The sequence below is a fragment of the Suillus subalutaceus genome, assembly GCF_016647625.1.
Source record: "Suillus subalutaceus strain FC151 chromosome Unknown DFJ58scaffold_104, whole genome shotgun sequence".
In the NCBI taxonomy this organism is placed as follows: domain Eukaryota; kingdom Fungi; phylum Basidiomycota; class Agaricomycetes; order Boletales; family Suillaceae; genus Suillus; species Suillus subalutaceus.
This window is the reverse complement of record NW_024540353.1, coordinates 161,888-179,278: the sequence shown is the minus strand read 5'-3', so window position 1 is coordinate 179,278 and position 17,391 is coordinate 161,888. Positions and strand designations below refer to the sequence as shown.

The 17,391-nt window shown below is 45.4% G+C and overlaps 4 protein-coding genes across 4 annotated transcripts; 1 reads left to right on the top strand and 3 right to left on the bottom strand.

Annotated features, from left to right (window-relative positions):
- Positions 1-3,299: 3,299 nt before the first annotated feature.
- DFJ58DRAFT_731389 (uncharacterized protein) lies at positions 3,300-7,217 on the bottom strand (the record flags this gene model as incomplete). Its single annotated transcript, XM_041386030.1, has 10 exons — positions 3,300-3,926; positions 3,978-4,271; positions 4,326-4,336; positions 4,408-4,623; positions 4,679-4,753; positions 4,801-4,917; positions 5,115-6,119; positions 6,267-6,402; positions 6,465-6,814; positions 6,875-7,217. 10 exons carry the CDS (start codon positions 7,215-7,217, stop codon positions 3,300-3,302), a joined length of 3,174 nt encoding a protein of 1,057 aa, XP_041240605.1.
- Positions 7,218-8,081: 864 nt separating this feature from the next.
- DFJ58DRAFT_731388 (uncharacterized protein) lies at positions 8,082-8,537 on the bottom strand (the record flags this gene model as incomplete). The annotated part of the gene is made up of 1 exon (XM_041386029.1): positions 8,082-8,537. One exon carries the CDS (start codon positions 8,535-8,537, stop codon positions 8,082-8,084), a length of 456 nt encoding a protein of 151 aa, XP_041240604.1.
- A 141-nt stretch (positions 8,538-8,678) lies between these two features.
- On the bottom strand, positions 8,679-10,213 carry DFJ58DRAFT_731387 (uncharacterized protein; the record flags this gene model as incomplete). Its single annotated transcript, XM_041386028.1, has 5 exons — positions 8,679-9,143; positions 9,197-9,394; positions 9,445-9,546; positions 9,606-9,695; positions 10,145-10,213. The coding sequence occupies 5 exons, from the start codon at positions 10,211-10,213 to the stop codon at positions 8,679-8,681; spliced, it is 924 nt and encodes a 307-aa protein (XP_041240603.1).
- Positions 10,214-14,514: 4,301 nt separating this feature from the next.
- Positions 14,515-16,902, top strand: DFJ58DRAFT_844154 (uncharacterized protein; the record flags this gene model as incomplete). Its single annotated transcript, XM_041393046.1, has 9 exons — positions 14,515-14,534; positions 14,917-15,197; positions 15,245-15,508; positions 15,567-15,634; positions 15,692-15,910; positions 16,042-16,251; positions 16,503-16,579; positions 16,633-16,725; positions 16,779-16,902. 9 exons carry the CDS (start codon positions 14,515-14,517, stop codon positions 16,900-16,902), a joined length of 1,356 nt encoding a protein of 451 aa, XP_041240602.1.
- Between the last annotated feature and the right edge of the window lie 489 nt (positions 16,903-17,391).

Below are 17,391 nucleotides of genomic sequence, written 5' to 3'. Positions count from 1 at the left end.
ATGTAGAACATATCGGAGGTGACTACACCGGACGGAAAATGGACGGACAAATCTATAGCTTCGGAAATAGTATTATTACAAGTACCATCAAACAAGCAGAGTGGAATTGGAGATATCGGATATGTAGGGATTTATGTTTTTGGACGAATGCAGTGTCTATGAAACAATGAGAAGAACCACAATCTACAAGAGCTGGAAAATCAGATACGGATGGAAGTAACGGAAGTGAAACATATGGACAGAGGGAAGTCGGATCTGAGAGCGCAACAGCGTTGAGTCTTAACTCCTTTGTGCAGGCAAGAGTCAACGCGACCCTCTTCCTGCATGGAGCTAGGAGGGTCGCGGACTATTTTTTGTCTCAGTAGAGACCTCTGGTTTTGACTTCCAGAGCGACTACTGCAGCGCAGCCTTTGGCAGCGCACGAAGTAGACTTATTGCATTCCCGAGCCATATGGCCGGGTCCGCCACAGAACAAGCAGAGTTTCTTGTCCAATCTTCTCTGCCGTTCTTCAGATGTTAACTTTCTGTCCTTACCCAGCTTGGAATTAAGGTTCGGAACTCTAGGAGCGGACGAGCTCGACGACACGGATGGCTTTGCAGATTTCTGGTTATTGGAGTTGGAGTTTCCGGATTTGTTATTTCCGGATCCAGACGCATTGGCATTGGTCCAGTCAGAAGTGGATTGCTTAGGGGTAGTGGATTGAAGCGGGTTTAGTCTCTCGGGAGATCTCTCCCTTCCGTTCCCAGTATTGGGCGTCTATAGTCTGAGCAAGGGTTTTGTATTCGGAAAGAGTAGAGGGTTTACCCATGCGACTGATTTCATCCTTGATACGGGCCGGAAGTCTGTTATAGAACTGGTGTCATAAGGCTCTGTCGCCCCAGCCACAGACCTGTGAAGCAAGACGCTGTAATTCCACAATGTACTTGTTGATGCGCTGTCCGTCACGCATGTGGAGCTGTTCGAGCTGCATTTCTGCATCACCGGATGGGTCGTGAGGTCCGAAATTGGTTTGGAGTTCAAGCATGAACGCGGAATAGTCGTTCATCCAATCTGGATGATCGTCCAAATCATCGGACAGGAGATCCGGTTAAAACCATTGAAGAGCCATACCCTTAAGGTAGGATTGGGCGAAGTTGACTTTAGCCCTTCCGGTACGGAAAGCCTTAGGCTTGCTCTGGAAGTTAAGCTCACACTGGACGAAGAACACACAGAGCTTCCGTGGTTCGGATCTGTCAAAGGTATCCGGTTTGCGGACCTTGACTTTGGAATCTTCGGATGCGGAGTGCGCGACGATTATTGCGAGCGAGGTTATCGATGGCTTCTGATAGTCAAAGCATAACGTGGTCCTGTGGGTTTAGGCCGTCGTTTTCATTGTCATCATCATCCGGATCATCATCCAGGTCACCACCATTGTCATCGGGTGGATTACCAGGGAAATCATCATCACCATCATCAGGATCATCATCATTGTCCGGAGGTCCTGTGGCAGGAGTGCGCGTAGGGGTTTCCGGGGTGTCGACGATTAAGGAGTTCAGATATGGTTTTGAGCGGGGTCCACGACTAACGCATTGCTGAGAGAAAGTGGTGAAGGTGTTGACTATGGGTGTCGGATCACGATGGAGGGAGGTAAGTCCGACCGCGTGCAGAGTTGTTTGTGTCTTGGTTCATCTGGAAAAACACTATAGTTATTTAGGTAATAGTCACTTGACTATCTCTTACATAGCTATCTTACATCATAAGACGGACATAAATATTAATGGCACTTCTCTGTGTGTCATAATATCACTTTGGATACTATAGGAAAAACAGAGTAACTAGAAAAAATTGTCTACCAGATTGTCTGATACGAATACTTGCTAGAGAAGTTATTCAAATAAAACCTTTTGCATTTATCTAACACTGTATCAGTAGTCCATTCAGCAAGAACACCATTAGAAAAGTCAGGTATCAAATGACAACTCTGATGTATAGATGAAAGCTTGACAATAGCTCCAGGTAAATGACCGTCAGCTAATGGTACAGAGTTTGTAACAAGATACATGCCATGATGAGGCTCAGGAGCAGTTTTTAGTTTGGCAAACCATTCTACGTATGCCAATGGTTCAGAAGGCCAGGTAGATGGTGCTGTCCAGGAACCATAGAGCTTGACGGGTAATCTGAAAATTACTTTCAAGCGTCCAATCCTAGCACCTAAAATGATAAAGTCAATCTTAAGTATTTAAAAAAAACTGGATCACTTACCTTGTAATCCAGTAGATTCACAGTCCTCACTGATCATAACTACAACGGTATCAAATCTAGCAGGGCTTCCTGAGCTCTTGGGTTTAGCCTTGACACTATCTATCTCCTCATTCTCCAGATGCAAATCAACTTCATTGCCCAAATCATTCAGACTAAATCTGAAACCATGAAAGACATCCAAAGAGCTGAAAGGAAGGGAAGCATTTCTGAGTCGTCCACCAGCAATATTGTTGTTATTGAAGGAATTGATGAAGTAGGTTAGACTGCGTTGAAATCCAGGGCAGGCATGTTTCTCCATAATTTCTTGAATGTCCTGGTTCTTTCTGGCTGGATATTTTGCAATGAGAATATTTTGATCTTTGAATCTAGAGTAAGTGAATTCTTCCTCTTCATTTTCTAGCGTCATTTTAAGATAGGCCTTAAATGAAGATGCCTATGATATAGATTGTAAGCAAAGAACGTCAATATATTTTAAAAAAAATCACCTTCTCTCTTCTACTTAGCCAGGATATCATCTGAGGCATCTCATTGCAGTGATTTGATGCGTACCATCCCTCTTTACAAAAGTCTATGTGAAAATGCTCCATCATTTCTGTGTTGTAGTTGTCGGTTGTTCCAAACCAGGTGATAGAGTCGACATAATGAAGAAGGGAATGGATTTTTGGGATATCCAGATGTTCCCTAACTCCAAGATTGAAAAGAATATTTTTGTGACAGTGAAAATCTTGGAGGGCCTTTTCCATATATGCCAGTGTGTCGTCGTCATGTGAAGGATATTGAGCGAGATAGATAAAGTCCAGTAATGACCTATAGCTGATGATCACATCTCTAGGAACTTTGCCTATCATACAGCCCAGCAGAATGCGTGCCATATGTTTGCGATCCTTTCCTCCAATCTGACCTAAAGAGGACCATCCATTCTTGAAGTGACGTAGACCATAACATGGGGGAAGAGATCTAATACAGGCGTCCAGTTCTTCTTCATTCAAGAGATTCTCAAGTCATTCTACCATGTGCTTGAATACATCTTGATAGAGTTGATGTAACACATCAGGGGTTATAGAATGATGAATATCGCAGTGAGGGAAACCATGCCAGAAGGGTAGAAAGACTCCTCCTCCGACCCCAGCTTCCATGCATTAGTCTTGAATGCAGAGCTAGTATTTGTAGATGATTTCGCCTCCTCAATAATGCCCATAGTCCATGTCTGTGTCTGTACAGTGGACTGACTGAGCTCTGCTAGCTCATCAGTTCTAGCTTGACATTTTGGACAGGTACCGTACTTTGAACAAGTCACCAGACATTGTTCAGGGTAGTCTGCAACATAGCAGGCAAGGACAGGAAAGATGAGGCGTACACATCCATCTCCACCTGTAATCTCCACTCCTTCAGCACCTGCTAATTTTAGGGGTTCCAGGATAATTCGCAAGGAATCATGAAAAAGTCTCTGTGCTCTTGAAGACACTTCACGACTGGATAGATCGTCCTTGAGAATCTTGTCCACTGATAAGTAGCCTAGTAGAAAGCAGGCTTGCTGAGATGGCTTCCTACGTATTGCTCTAGGAATATTTCCCAACGTCAAATAGATAGGATATGCTGATTTTGATGAGGAGAACTGAGTGAGCTGTGTTTTGTCCGTAGCAATTATCACAGGAGCTAGAGCAGCCCCTACTGGTAGACGATTCTGAACTTTGCATTAAAAATCTTGATATTAGATATGTCTGAGAACGCATACCTGAATAGCATGCCACCATTTTCCTGACCACATTTCATTATATATTCTCACTGATTTTGTATGATCCCTGAAGATTTTTTTGGGGCGATATACAATGTCTTTGGCATGGACAGGGTTTCCAAGTAGTGATTGTATAGCATCAATGGGATTCCGATAATATTTATTATATTCGTCATTTGGGCGATCTTCAAAGGCTAACTTCTTAGAATGCCACTCAGCCCTGGGAGGGATGACGTCCAGAGACTTGTGCAGTGCTCTAGTGTTGTGATAAGATAGACCTAATCTTTCTTGCACCTGGTATTGGATCAGTAGGATGTCATTATTTTTGTAGAGTATAAGTCTACTAACCCCTGGAATAGCTAATAGACGATCCAAAGCCCCATGTCCTATCCCTCCCAGTCCAAGCGACTCTCAAAGGGATGAAAAGCACCCTGTTCTTCCTCTTCATTCTTCTTCTGCACTCCAAATTGCTTTTGCCATCTTTCATGAAGTGTAGAATCCATTCTAATGACCTTTCCAGCTGTCAAATGAACAACTTCTACTCTGTTATCATCTTCATCTTCCAATAGTCCATGTCTGGAGGATGGTCCTGGGCCAGCAATTGGCTCTGTATTAACATCACCATCATCATAATAATAATTATCATCTAATAGGCGTATACTTCAGTTTCTGCCTATTTATTTAAAAATTCATATACATACCTAGTTGAGCAGGGACCAGGTCAAACATCTCCTGGTATAAGTCCCCTAGCACATCTTCAGGCTCCAGCTCATCCTCTGGTGGCTCAGTACTACAGACTTCAGCTAGTTTACCTTTCTTGTACCAAGCGCAGGATCTGGCAGTACTGATATGATGATTGCAACCTTGTTCAGTCTGAAAGCATTTACCACAGGAAGCTGGACAAGGATATGGAAGATTCCTAGGAACAACAAATTGTTGTCTGGTCATTGTGAGTTGTGATGAGCACGCTAGTCTGCTCAACGTTGAATCACTGCTGCATTTTATGACAACAATACCAAACAATGAACTCCATATCAATCTGTGTGTAGTGTGATACATATGATGCAATTGAAGCTAAGGAAACAATCTAAGAATGACTAGGAAAACATTAGAGAACAACATGAGAGAACTACAAACGTTGCAAAAACATATGGATATCAAAGACCTTGCCAGCGCGGTTTCTTCCTGGACCTATTGTTTTCATCACCATCTTCATCCTCATGTATGGCGGGAAGAGTGGTATGGACAAGACCGGTGGAAGCGGAGCCATGGAGATTAAAGAGGGTAGGCCGTGGAAAAAATCAGGCCCAAGGATAGTCTGACTGATGTGGTATTGAAGGCGTTGGGTATCTGAAGGCTGCGTAGGAACCCTAGATGATGTAGATGTAGATGTAGATGAAGACGGTAAAGACATTGTTGTATCTGTCCTGAGCCTCACTCTATCCACTGAGTCAACAGCAGGAGATGGCGCAGACACTGCAGACGACCTGCCTGGCTTTGGTGTGTAGGTCCCAAGGTATGGCCTTTTCCCAGTGACCTGAGCCAAAGGCGTGGAGGACATGTTAAAGGACTTCATTGCCCGAGAGGCAGCAGATGCACGAGGAAGACTGGCCAAGTCCTCCGCAAGAAAGTGAGGGGAGTCGGGGGACCCAGATGAATGAAAGATGCCGAAAGTAGGGGGAGGAGAGGATTGACTACCTGGAACGCCTGGGGGAATCATGAGGCCAGGGCGCCTGTTATTTTGAGATTGGCAGGATTCACGAGAGGCACTACGCTCTTGGCGAGTACGAATTTCCTCCGCATCATCATTGGTAAAATCATGACGCAACCTTGCCTGGTAACGCTCACGTGCGTCTTCAATAACCTTGGGAGATGGTGGAGCTTCATCTTTCATGTCCTTGAGCATATGCTTGATGATATTGATCATCATTTCATGAGTCGCGCCCACAGCTGAGTCGTCCAATGGAACATAGGGAACAAAATCACGTTCAGCGTCAAGGGTCTCATAACTCTCACGGATGAGATTGGCAGGCATGAATATGTGAAACATCTCTTCCAGCCCATGAGGAATTGCAGGGTCATGCCAGAAGGGGTGAATGAGACATTGGTAAAACCTCCAGTTGCCCAGCGAGGCGAGGCAGTCTGTAAGAATGTCTTGGTATGTGATGTTTTGAATCCCATTGCGAAGCCATTTGGGTGGTCACGTCCAGGGAGCCAAGGGATGAGTAAACATCACCACAGCATTGCTTGACCTCTTGAAATGATTGTTCTGCCAGTCGACAAGCTGACTGTAGGGACCTTCACAGTTGATGGTCACCCACAACATTGACCACCAGAACCCCTCCAAGTCGTGCTTTGAGGTGTGCACGATGAACTGGCCGAATGGGTCCGCGAGTGTCTCGTTGCTCATGTACAAGGGCGATCCCTGCAACAACATCAAACTCATGAGTGATGCCAGATAGTCATGAGGCAAATGTCATTACTCACTGAGCGATCCATCGCTTGCGATGGCTTATCCTTGAGCTTGGCAGCGCGCTCCTTCTTGATGGTGGCGTTGCCAGCACGCATCAACCCACCTGTGCCACCACCATCGCCAGTCTCTATCCTACACGTCTTCGCCGGTTTTTCAGTGAGTAGCTTGGCAAACTTGCAACTGTCTGAGGGCTTGAATCCAAGCCCGAAATTGCCTAACTGCGCTTGCCTTGGGAGAGGGGGATCATTGCCAACCCACCCAGGGACGGCAGCCTCTGCAGAGGCGTTGTCGATGACAATCCAGAGGTTTGAAGGCATAATGTCCTTGTGGAGAACCTGGGCAACTCTCTCCGCGAATCGGTATGCTGTACAATGTACGATGGTATGAGTTTCATGTCTCGATGAGATGCGTTGAATGATCATACCTTCCAAGTTATGCATAATGCATGTGAGGTACTCCCTTGTGGAAGAAAACCAGGTAGAGTCTACTACAACGTCTTTGAAAACCAGACGATAACGCAGCCTATGCTCAAACATTTCTTGCAGCATCATGACATCACCGTCATTCAGATCTATTACTGCGCACGACCATCGCACATTGGTAGCCTCATGCACCAGCTCTCCATTGTTGGGATTGACAGATTGGCAGAAATACTCATGAAGGACGTCAGGGATGTCGAGCATGGTCAGGTCCTTGTGAAGTTCGGCGTCAACATGCAATTGGCTGCGCTTGGTTTGTGTGAGGCATTCACGTTGTAGAGACTCCATTGCGAGTAGCCTCACAAAGGCCGTATTTCCACTTCGTCTCCACTAACGCGCGCTATATACGACAAGGCGACTTAAACGCGCTAAACGCGCAACGCTTCCGCCTAATCCGCGCATCCGCGCATCTGGCGCCTATAGCGCGCCTCTATAGCGCCTTTCATGTTACTACGGCGCCTTTGCGCGCGCTTTCGCGCTTTACCTTCGCGTTCGCTTTTCCAAGTCGCCTGTCCTCCGCACGTCCTGTCCTGTCCCTCTATGATCCGCTGGTGCGTCTCCCTTTATCTTTTCAACTGACTTTAGCTATATACCTCGTCTGTTTACACATATTTCCTTATTCTACAACACAACAACTCTTTTTCGCTTCGCTTCCGCTTCGGCTCAGCGCCTGGGAACATTTACCTTAGACATGGGGACTCTGATAGATTTTTCACTTACTTACTTACTCACTACATCCCATCATCCTGCATCAGTGTATACTGTGAATCAATTTCTATTCATTTGCAACACAACCACTGCGCGACTCTCTATTCTTTTGCAACAAGCTCTCTTGAGAAAATCTGGAGAGACCTTCACGCTACTTCCGCCTCTTCACTAACGCCTATAGCGCGCTTGTTCCGCCTCGCGGTTCCGCCTACGTCGCGCTTTCGCCTTTCGTCGCGTTAACGCGCGTTTCGCGTTTACAAGGCGTCTTGCACCCGCGCTTTGCGCAGATTCCCTTGCTGACTCGTTCAGTGCATCCCCTTGCATTTACTCGAGGAAAAGACTCAGTAAAGATCCTCTTGGGCCGACTTCTACTCGCGTTCGAGGACTACTGCAGGCGACTTATCTTATATTTTTCAGTATAGACCCACTCACAATTCCTCATCTTCAACATATATGCCTGATGAGGTAGGCCTCGTGCGTTTCGGCGGGTGTGGGCCAGGAGTCCTTCACCACAACATGTTGGGGATATTGGCCAGCGGATGGAATGGCGGGCTTGGCAAGGAGGATCTGGGTTCCTTTGCCAGTGAAAGAGAATGAGTGAAAGAGGTGGCTCTCGATCATCAACTTGTTTAAGTATTTGTTAGGATCGCCCTTGACGATGGTAGGGAAAGTCATCTCAAACAACCCAGAGAATGTTGGGAAGAATCGATCATCCCCAAGTTCATCGTCTGGAGCAAGGGTGAAATGAGCGACCGCCTGGATAAAAATTGCGATGTCCTCTGCCTTTGAAGCATTGACATCTTTAGTCGTGCAGTTCCCACCACGATCGGTGAGGCAGAGTGTGAGGAGGGGACCGCACTGGGTGAACCCAAGACAGAAGCGACGGGAGTAAGAAGACATCATCATGAACCAGCTTTGATCAATGACATATCATAGTGCTGCGACTCGGAGCTCGCTTGATGAAGCATACTTCACTTCACCTATATGATGATTGGCGATTCAATGATAAGATAATGGTAGAATGAGTCATGGAATCTTACCTCACTCCGAGACACACGAAGCTGTGCAGTGATGAACCACGGCAATATCCGGCTTACGACGACGGGCGACATAGTTATGGGCGAGGGAGATGACTCTGCGTGGATCCGGAAGATCAGAAACATACAAGGATGGGAAGTGGCTCATAACGAAACTAGAGCGAAGGTATGCCCAGACAACTACAGAAATGGTCCAGTACAAATATGCAACATCACTTTCATGAAATGCCGGTGGTGTGGAAGCATTGAAATCTGGGCCAGGGACTAGGTTGGGCAAAGGTCTTGGATGAATCTTGACTGTTTGCGGTGTGATGTTGCTGTCTAGAATCTCTCCAATAGCACGCTGAATGGTGGCCATCACTTGCCTGTCGTCCTGGGCATCCTGCTTGGGCACGTTCCACTGGGTTACCGTTGTCTGCATTTGCAGTTGGATATCGAGGATACCAAGCACTTGAAGAACTGCAAGAAGCTTCACCAAGAATATGAGCGATAGCCACTTCCTGTGAGTTAAGAGGTACTTACAATATTCATTTGCTCAGGGATACACAAACCGGCATTGGAAACCCACACCTTGTTTCCCCATACCACCAAGGTAGCATCTATGGAATACCTCTGGGTTTCATCTGGCGCCGCAATCTCTTTGCGAAGGATATCGTCCATGATAGCGTGTGTCGCATGTTGTTCGATATTTCGGCGAGACAAGCCTGACAGACCTTGCATCTGATATATTATTTAGCTTTACTGCAATAACGATACAGAGACGAACTCACTTTAACAATGCGCAGGCCGTTTGTAGGAAAACACCGCAATGTGAGGTCTTTCTCCCTGAAGTTGTAGTGACCGGAAGACAAAGCAGAGGTTGCCACAGCACTCTGTTTCCAAGAGAGTGAACATAGGCGCTGATTACTCAGCCAGAAATCGTAGTGCTCACATTAACACCTGCAACTCTGACACGGTCTGGGACTCTACTAGCATCCATGATCACTCGAAGATTTGAAGTGCGTAAGGGAGGAAGGATGAGCTAGATATGCGAAGTTATATGGTGAGTTCTCTGATGAAGAATGCAAAGTTCTACTCACCTATCTGTAATCATGATAGATCAACCACAGCGAAAGGTTCTTTACCTCCGCGGTTGACCATTCTGCCTTATCGATGGATAGAAGATAATCTGAATTATGGGATACATGCGTGGGAAATCATTGCTCATCGTCCGATCACAGGTGATTCAACGATGAGCCCAACTCAGATTTTGCCGACAACACTTCCCAACGCAGACTCAAGTATGTGCAATCAGAAAATCTTTACATTGCAGCTAACTACAGAAGAACTTATTTTCTTTGAGCAAGTGCTTTTAGGTTTAGTTCAGGCGCGGCACCATAGTGACATGTTGTCATCATTGCTACATAGAGTATACAATTTGCGCCTTCATCATATTGTCACCCCTCCAACCCCGAGTTCTTCCATTCATACCGGAGTTTCCCTTTCATCACCTTCAACACCACCTCCAACATCTGCCTTTCCAACACCGGTTTCTGGCATGATGCCTTCGCCCTAACCTTTTGTGGGTGATGGAACCCTTCCCACGGACAAGCACACCATCAGTGACTTTGAAGAAGTTGACTTATTCTTGCAAGACAGTGTCGGTCCTGACAGCAACATTGGATATGATGATGAGGTTGTAGGTATAGATGATGGAGAGGAGAGGGATGAGTTTGAAGGTGGTGCAATCCGACCAGATACCAGGAAGGTTCGTCAACATCCGTATGCTCGTCCTGATGATGGCAATGTCCCCCCCTTGGCCCCAATTGTCCTCGTGGCGGGCGCCCCCTTGTTGCAAATGCGAACTGGAGGGAACGGGCTAGGGCAGTTCATTCCAACCACATTACCGCTGATGCCCTCATTGGAGCCCTTGCCACTCCTCACATAGATGCCGCCTCCCCTTCTCTCAATGTTGGGGCATGGGTTAAGGAGATTGCGTCTTATCTCAAAAGCACCCACTACGTCAACTTAGGTGGTGGTTCCATAGGAGAAACGATAGCACACTGTCATTCAATCTCACACCAGCAAACCGGTGAAGGATCTTCAACTCAGCTGAGGGTGCAGCTGATATAATTGTTGAAGGGAGGAAAATATGAGTGCAATATGTTCGTCCCTTAGGGGAAGCGGAGAAAGCAAATATCCACTGGTCAACTCTAGGGGGAATGCGCAAAGCGCGTGATAAGGCGAAAGCGCGGGAACAAAGGCGCTATAGGCGCGCGAAGCGCGGGAAAGTCACGCGTCGAAAAGCGGAACTGGGTGAAAGCGGTATGCGAGCGATAGTGAGATGTTAAGACGTGTACTGAGATGCTGATAAGACAACTGATGCGGATATGGCCACTAGAGCTAACTGCTACTAGGGCTTGCGATGATTTATTCAAAACATAATAAAAACTCGGAGATGGTGACTGTCTATGATGATGGTGGTCCGTGGTAATGTGTGTTCTGTAAAGTAAAAATGTGTAATGAAAAATGTGTACCAAGTGAAAATAAACATGGTACGATGTTGAAATAAATGATAAATGGAGAAATGCATACCTGGGAACTTGGTTGGACATGGGAAAACACAGTGGGAAGTCAGGCGCCCTATGGCGCTTAGGCGCGGGAAAATTCGCCTAAAGCGTGCGCAAGTTGCGCAAGTGTCGCCTATGTCGCGGAAGTGTCGCCTAAGTCGTGCGCGTCGCGCGAACGTCGCGTTTATCGCGCTAGTGTCGCGTTGCATGCATAGTATTGTAGACTCGACCTACAGTGCAATATATGCCATTGTGAGGCTACTCAGGATCGAGTCTCTACACCGGGTCCAGCTTTGTCGCAATGCTCACATATATGCAGCTATCGATACAATGTCAAAGGCAAGCTTTTACTTAGCATTACCTTCTCACATTGACTCATCATATTTTAGCCTCATCAACTCCTACAAGGAGCGCTCTAGCATTTGTCGGGTTTACAACGGCCATGTTGCTCAGTTGCCCAATGCCCCTGCCCAGACTACCTTCAATTGTTGGAACACAATCAGATGCAAGTTCATATCGCTTGCCACTGGTGGATCTATCTACGTCTTGGTTCTGATCGCAGGCCTTGACATGCGATGGAAAATCGCAACACTGGGAGGTCGTGTTCCATGGGAAGTTGGAAAGATGCTGCGACAGCCGGAAACATGCAGTGAGCCCCCTTCATCATCAGGCTTCATTAACTAATGGCGTCCTCACCCAGAAACACCTACATTGATTCTTGAGCGCATAATCCCTGCAATTGCTTGGATCAGATCTCATCTGCCTCTGTCCCTTGAAAAAGTGTTCTGCCCTTCGCTCCTGGCCAGCATTGGGTTAGATGAGACCCTAGATTGTACCAACCTATCGTTCACCAACAAAGTTTTGGATGCTTTCAAGCAAAAGTACGTAGTTCATTGTTTAAATAATCACATGCCCTGACCATTTTTACGACAGCAATTATGTTCTTCCTCCTCGACATACCGACTCCTGGATCGCCTGCACTACTGCAGTAGTGCAGGTGATAATTGTTATCAGAGGTGATGGTAACATTAGCATGGATCATAGGCTCAACCCCGGTTACTCATATTACACCATACATTCTGTGGATCAAGCCCTTCGCGGGATACCAGGGGTTACTGTCATCCGGACGACCTTTGACCATGATCATCCCGACAACCGCAAGTTCTCTGCTGAGACCGATCGACAGGAGAACATCTTTTGGACCGAACAGGAGTGAGCAAGGGCAGAAGCTGGCAAAGTCATCCGAGATCTTGATGATTTGCGTGATAAGGTGAGTGTGCTAGAATTTGTATTCCAATTGCGACGCTCATGTGCATACTAAGTTAGACCAAAGATATGCCAATGGCAGCAGTGAGGAGACAGACACATATTTGCGCATTCCTATGGATGTGTTCGAAGGGTAAGTCAAGTCGATGTAATCGCCATGTGTAAATCAAACTAACCCCTCCATAGTGCACTTGATCTGAGAAATGCAGACGACAGTCTAATGGCCTTCGTCTGTCCAACCCTACCCGAATCCATCCGCAGTAACCTCCTCAGTTCATTCCTTGCATGCTTTGACGGAAACGAGGTCTTGTGTGTGCGCAAATTGAAGGACGACTTTCAGGCAGAAGACTGTCAAGATCAGGACGAGCAAATCCAGCATTGTGACGGTGTTACCTTGAAGAAGGTGGCGGAGAAGGTTCTTGAAAGTCCATTTCATTGCCTGCACTTTTCTATTTGGAATTGCTACGTTACAAAGGTGGGTATCAACATTAATTCCCTGTGAGACAATAACTGAACATGACACAGGGTGATCAAGCTCCTACTGATATTCATCCTCACTATATGAGCAGAGAGGATGTTAGTAGGACAAACCACACCCAAACTTTACCCTACCAGTCAAGAGATATCCTGGAGCACCAACAACTATACGAAAATATTCTCCTGGCGTTTGGTGAGGTTTTTGAATGGATTGATGAAGTGGTGAGTCGTTTGCTATTGTAGGGTGTGAGTGATATTGACACCAAGGCAGATCAAGGAATGCTTGCCCACAGAGTACGAGGTCCTGGTTGAACTTGCTCAAGATCTACCAGGCGGTGAAGTATCACCTGTGACACCGTTTCTCTCACTTGTCGTCAACCTCAATGTTTCTACCCTCGGTCATCGCGATAGGTTTGACAAGGACTTTTGTGTTGTCCTTCCATTGGGCGACTTCAGGGGTGGGGCTTTGGTTATGTTCGAGCAACGTTTGGTTTTGGAACTTCGCAGTGGTGACTTTGCTATGTTCCGTTCTGGTGAAACTACGCATTTTAACTTACCATATGAGGGGAAGCGTGCCTCCTTTGTGATGCATACAGATAAAAGCTTTGACACTTGGAAGGACACACACAATGGCTGGGCACCTAATGAACATTTCCATTGAGTATGTAGTAGCTTATCCTTACCTATAACCTCATGTTTCTCAATAATATTTTGATTGTGCGCTTTGAAAATTCCTATTCTCAGACTACACAAGGTAAAGATAAAGAATATGTACTACATGATATAAGGTGGAGTAGCATTAGAAGTTGAGACTAATCATCACCTTCATCCTCATGTATGGCGGGAAGAGTGGTATGGACAAGACCAGTGGAAGAGGAGCCATGGAGATTAAAAGAGGGCAGGCAGTGGAAGGATAGTTTGACTGATGGGGTATTAAAGGCGTTGGGTATCTGAAGGCTGCATAGGTTTGCTAGATGATGTAGATGTAGATGTAGATGAAGATGGTAACAATAGGGTATGAGGAGATGTATGATATGTCTATCATAAGCAATATGTAACATAACGTAACATATTTTGCAATCTAACCCTAGTAGGCTGTTGTCCCTTGGGACGTACTGAGAAACAAATATGCTGACATTTGCCTGGGAGTAACTCTGGTTCACTTCATACTACCAGTCCTAGCATTTTCAATGCCTTAATTCTGTGCTCTTCATAGTTCTCTGACATGCCCCCTAAAGCCAGGCCTACAAAGTCCTCTCCTACAAATAGGACTAGCTCTACTAACAAAAGTTCTTCAAGTCGTGGAGGACGTTGTAGAGACTCGATCCTGGGTAGCCTCACAATGGCACATATTGCAACATAGGTCGAGTCTACAGTATCATGCATGTAACACGACACTTGCGCGATAAACGCGACGTTCGCGCGACGCGCACGACTTAGGCGACACTTCCGCGACATAGGCGACACTTGCGCAACTTGCGCACGCTTTAGGCGAATTTTCCCGCGCCTAAGCGCCATAGGGCGCCTGACTTCCCACTGTGTTTTCCCATGTCCAACCAAGTTCCCAGGTATGCATTTCTCCATTTATCATTTATTTCAACATCGTACCATGTTTATTTTCACTTGGTACACATTTTTCATTACACATTTTTACTTTACAGAACACACATTACCACGGACCACCATCATCATAGACAGTCACCATCTCCGAGTTTTTATTATGTTTTGAATAAATCATCGCAAGCCCTAGTAGCAGTTAGCTCTAGTGGCCATATCCGCATCAGTTGTCTTATCAGCATCTCAGTACACGTCTTAACATCTCACTATCGCTCGCATACCGCTTTCACCCAGTTCCGCTTTTCGACGCGTGACTTTCCCGCGCTTCGCGCGCCTATAGCGCCTTTGTTCCCGCGCTTTCGCCTTATCACGCACTTTGCGCATTCCCCCTAGAGTTGACCAGTGGATATTTGCTTTCTCCGCTTCCCCTAAGGGACGAACATATTGCACTCATATTTTCCTCCCTTCAACAATTATATCAGCTGCACCCTCAGCTGAGTTGAAGATCCTTCAACGTGGTGGTAGGGCTCACACTGGGAGACAGGAGAGCATCAATCAAGATGAAATTACTATGTCAGCAGCTGAACTACAGTCTATGAGGACAGAACTGGAAAGGCTACACAAAGCTGAACGTGTGGAAGCTAACAAGACTGCTGAAGTCCAAAAGAAAATAGGTAAGTCTAGCTTAAAAAAATACACATACAAAATTCACTGTCACCAGAATCCAGAAAACTAGCTGCTCACAGATTGTCCCAAGAGACAGAGGAGGAAGAGTCTTCCCAACCCTCCTCTCCTAAGCGCATCAGGAGGAACCCACCTACTGATCTCATTGACGACGACCTAGATGAAGATGAGGAGGCTCTAGCAAGAAGTCTACCTCCTATTGTCAACTCTAAGTCTAGATCTAGACGTATTGACTCTGATGAAGAGGACCAGGACCAGGACCAGAGCCAGGAGACAGAAAGTCATGACAAAAATAAAGAAAGTGAGTGCTTACTTTTATTATCACATCTGAATATTTTGTAAACCTAGTTGATTAGCAGGTGTTTCAAATACTGAGGATAATCAGGAAAGCAGAGGGGAGAATGGAGAGGAGGGCAATAATAATGGTGTAAGTATTAAGTTGGCTTGGGATATATGATTTGACTGATAAATGCTGTACATCAAGATCATTGAGATCAGTGAAGAGGGACCACCTACTGGCAAGCGCAAGAGATCTCCCAATGGCACCAGAAAGGAGAAAGTCACTTTGTCTATACTGGAGAAGAGTATCAGAGATCTTGCTATAGCAGGACATGATTATCTACGCATGTATATTGCAACTCAAAACACTTTTCCTGACAGCACCACAAAAGCTTCTTTCTCCTGGAAGCATTTGGAGGAAGCTGTAGCTTCACGCAAGGAACTAAAACAACATATGGAGTGAGAGTCTAAGGTGGTGAAGACCAAAGAGATGCTCATAGACTACGTACCACCTCTTTATTTCTCCACTGACTTAATTCTAACTTATATCATCAGATGTGGAAGGGCGTCTCATCTATGAGAGGAACGGTGGCCAACAAGGCTAGGGAGACTATAGGTGATGCATTGGGACTTTCAGGGATGAAGAGGGACGATATTGTGGAGGCAGTTGAGTGGATGCTAAAGGATCTTAAGAAAGTCCGAAAGGGAGGTGAAGGTGAAGATGACATTTCTTTGCCTTTTATTTCTGGTGACTTGGACATCAAGGTAAGTTTTTCTATGAGTGCATGCCATCTAATTTTCTATTCTAGAATAAAACTTTTAACCGCAAAAAAACCTTTTGGCAATCATTTTTTCCTGCACATGTACCGCCTGTTTTTTATAGGCAATAACCCTGATGGGGTTCGTTACGTCCAACACTTCAGAAACTCTCCTCTACCCCTCCTTGCGCTAATCGCATCAGTGGTAAGGTAATTTTTTTGTATTAGATATCATGTGTTAGCTTATCTATATCTTAGATGGAGTGCGCTCTCTCTTGCTGGGAGACTGGAGTTTTTGTCAAAAAAGACTTCAGAGATGTGTATTACAAACCAAAGTATTTAATTTCAATTTCTGACAGACACTCCTCTATATTAACATATAATGCAGGTATCAATTCTACTTACGCTTTCTCAAGAATCTTCAGGAGAAGGCTCCAAGGTGGACGATGAAAATGAGGGAAGAGATGTACCAGAATGTTCTGTGAGTGTCTTTATTTTTCACATGTAGCTTTCCTCATGCTTCAACATCTACAGGGAAGAATCTAATATGACCTATCTTCTTCATATAGAGGATGATGGTGAAGGTGAAGGTGGGAATGGTAGACAGGAGGGTAAGATTGATGTAGATTATGATGCACTAGAAGTGTCTGCAGCTTGATAAGTAGTAGTAGCTTTGATAGCATCTATATCATTGAAATCTCCTATAACATTCAAAGCTTGAATAGCAATAAGAGCGTCAGCAGCAATATGAATTTCATAGTCCCAAGAGCTAATACAACTTATATATCAAGAAACTAATACAGTCATACAAGCTGGATTGACTATCGTAGTTATATATATATATTACTCTAGGAGCCTTACTAGTACTCTATGTGTCTTTAAAAGATAGGCACTTGTCTTGCACAGGTATATACCTCTAGGTGCTTTGGGCAGTATGTGTAATACAACTATGACTACTTATGATACAAAGAGAAATAGTGTTTTTCCAGATGTTGGAGGCATGATAGGTGTAAGTAACTCGGAAAGGTATGAGTTTGAATATACTGTTAAGACCGTTGTGACAATATAGTTTTCCCTGGGCTGATATTCCCCCTTTTTACTTACCTTCACTTACCCACTTTCCTTAGTTTATGTTCGCATTTTTACT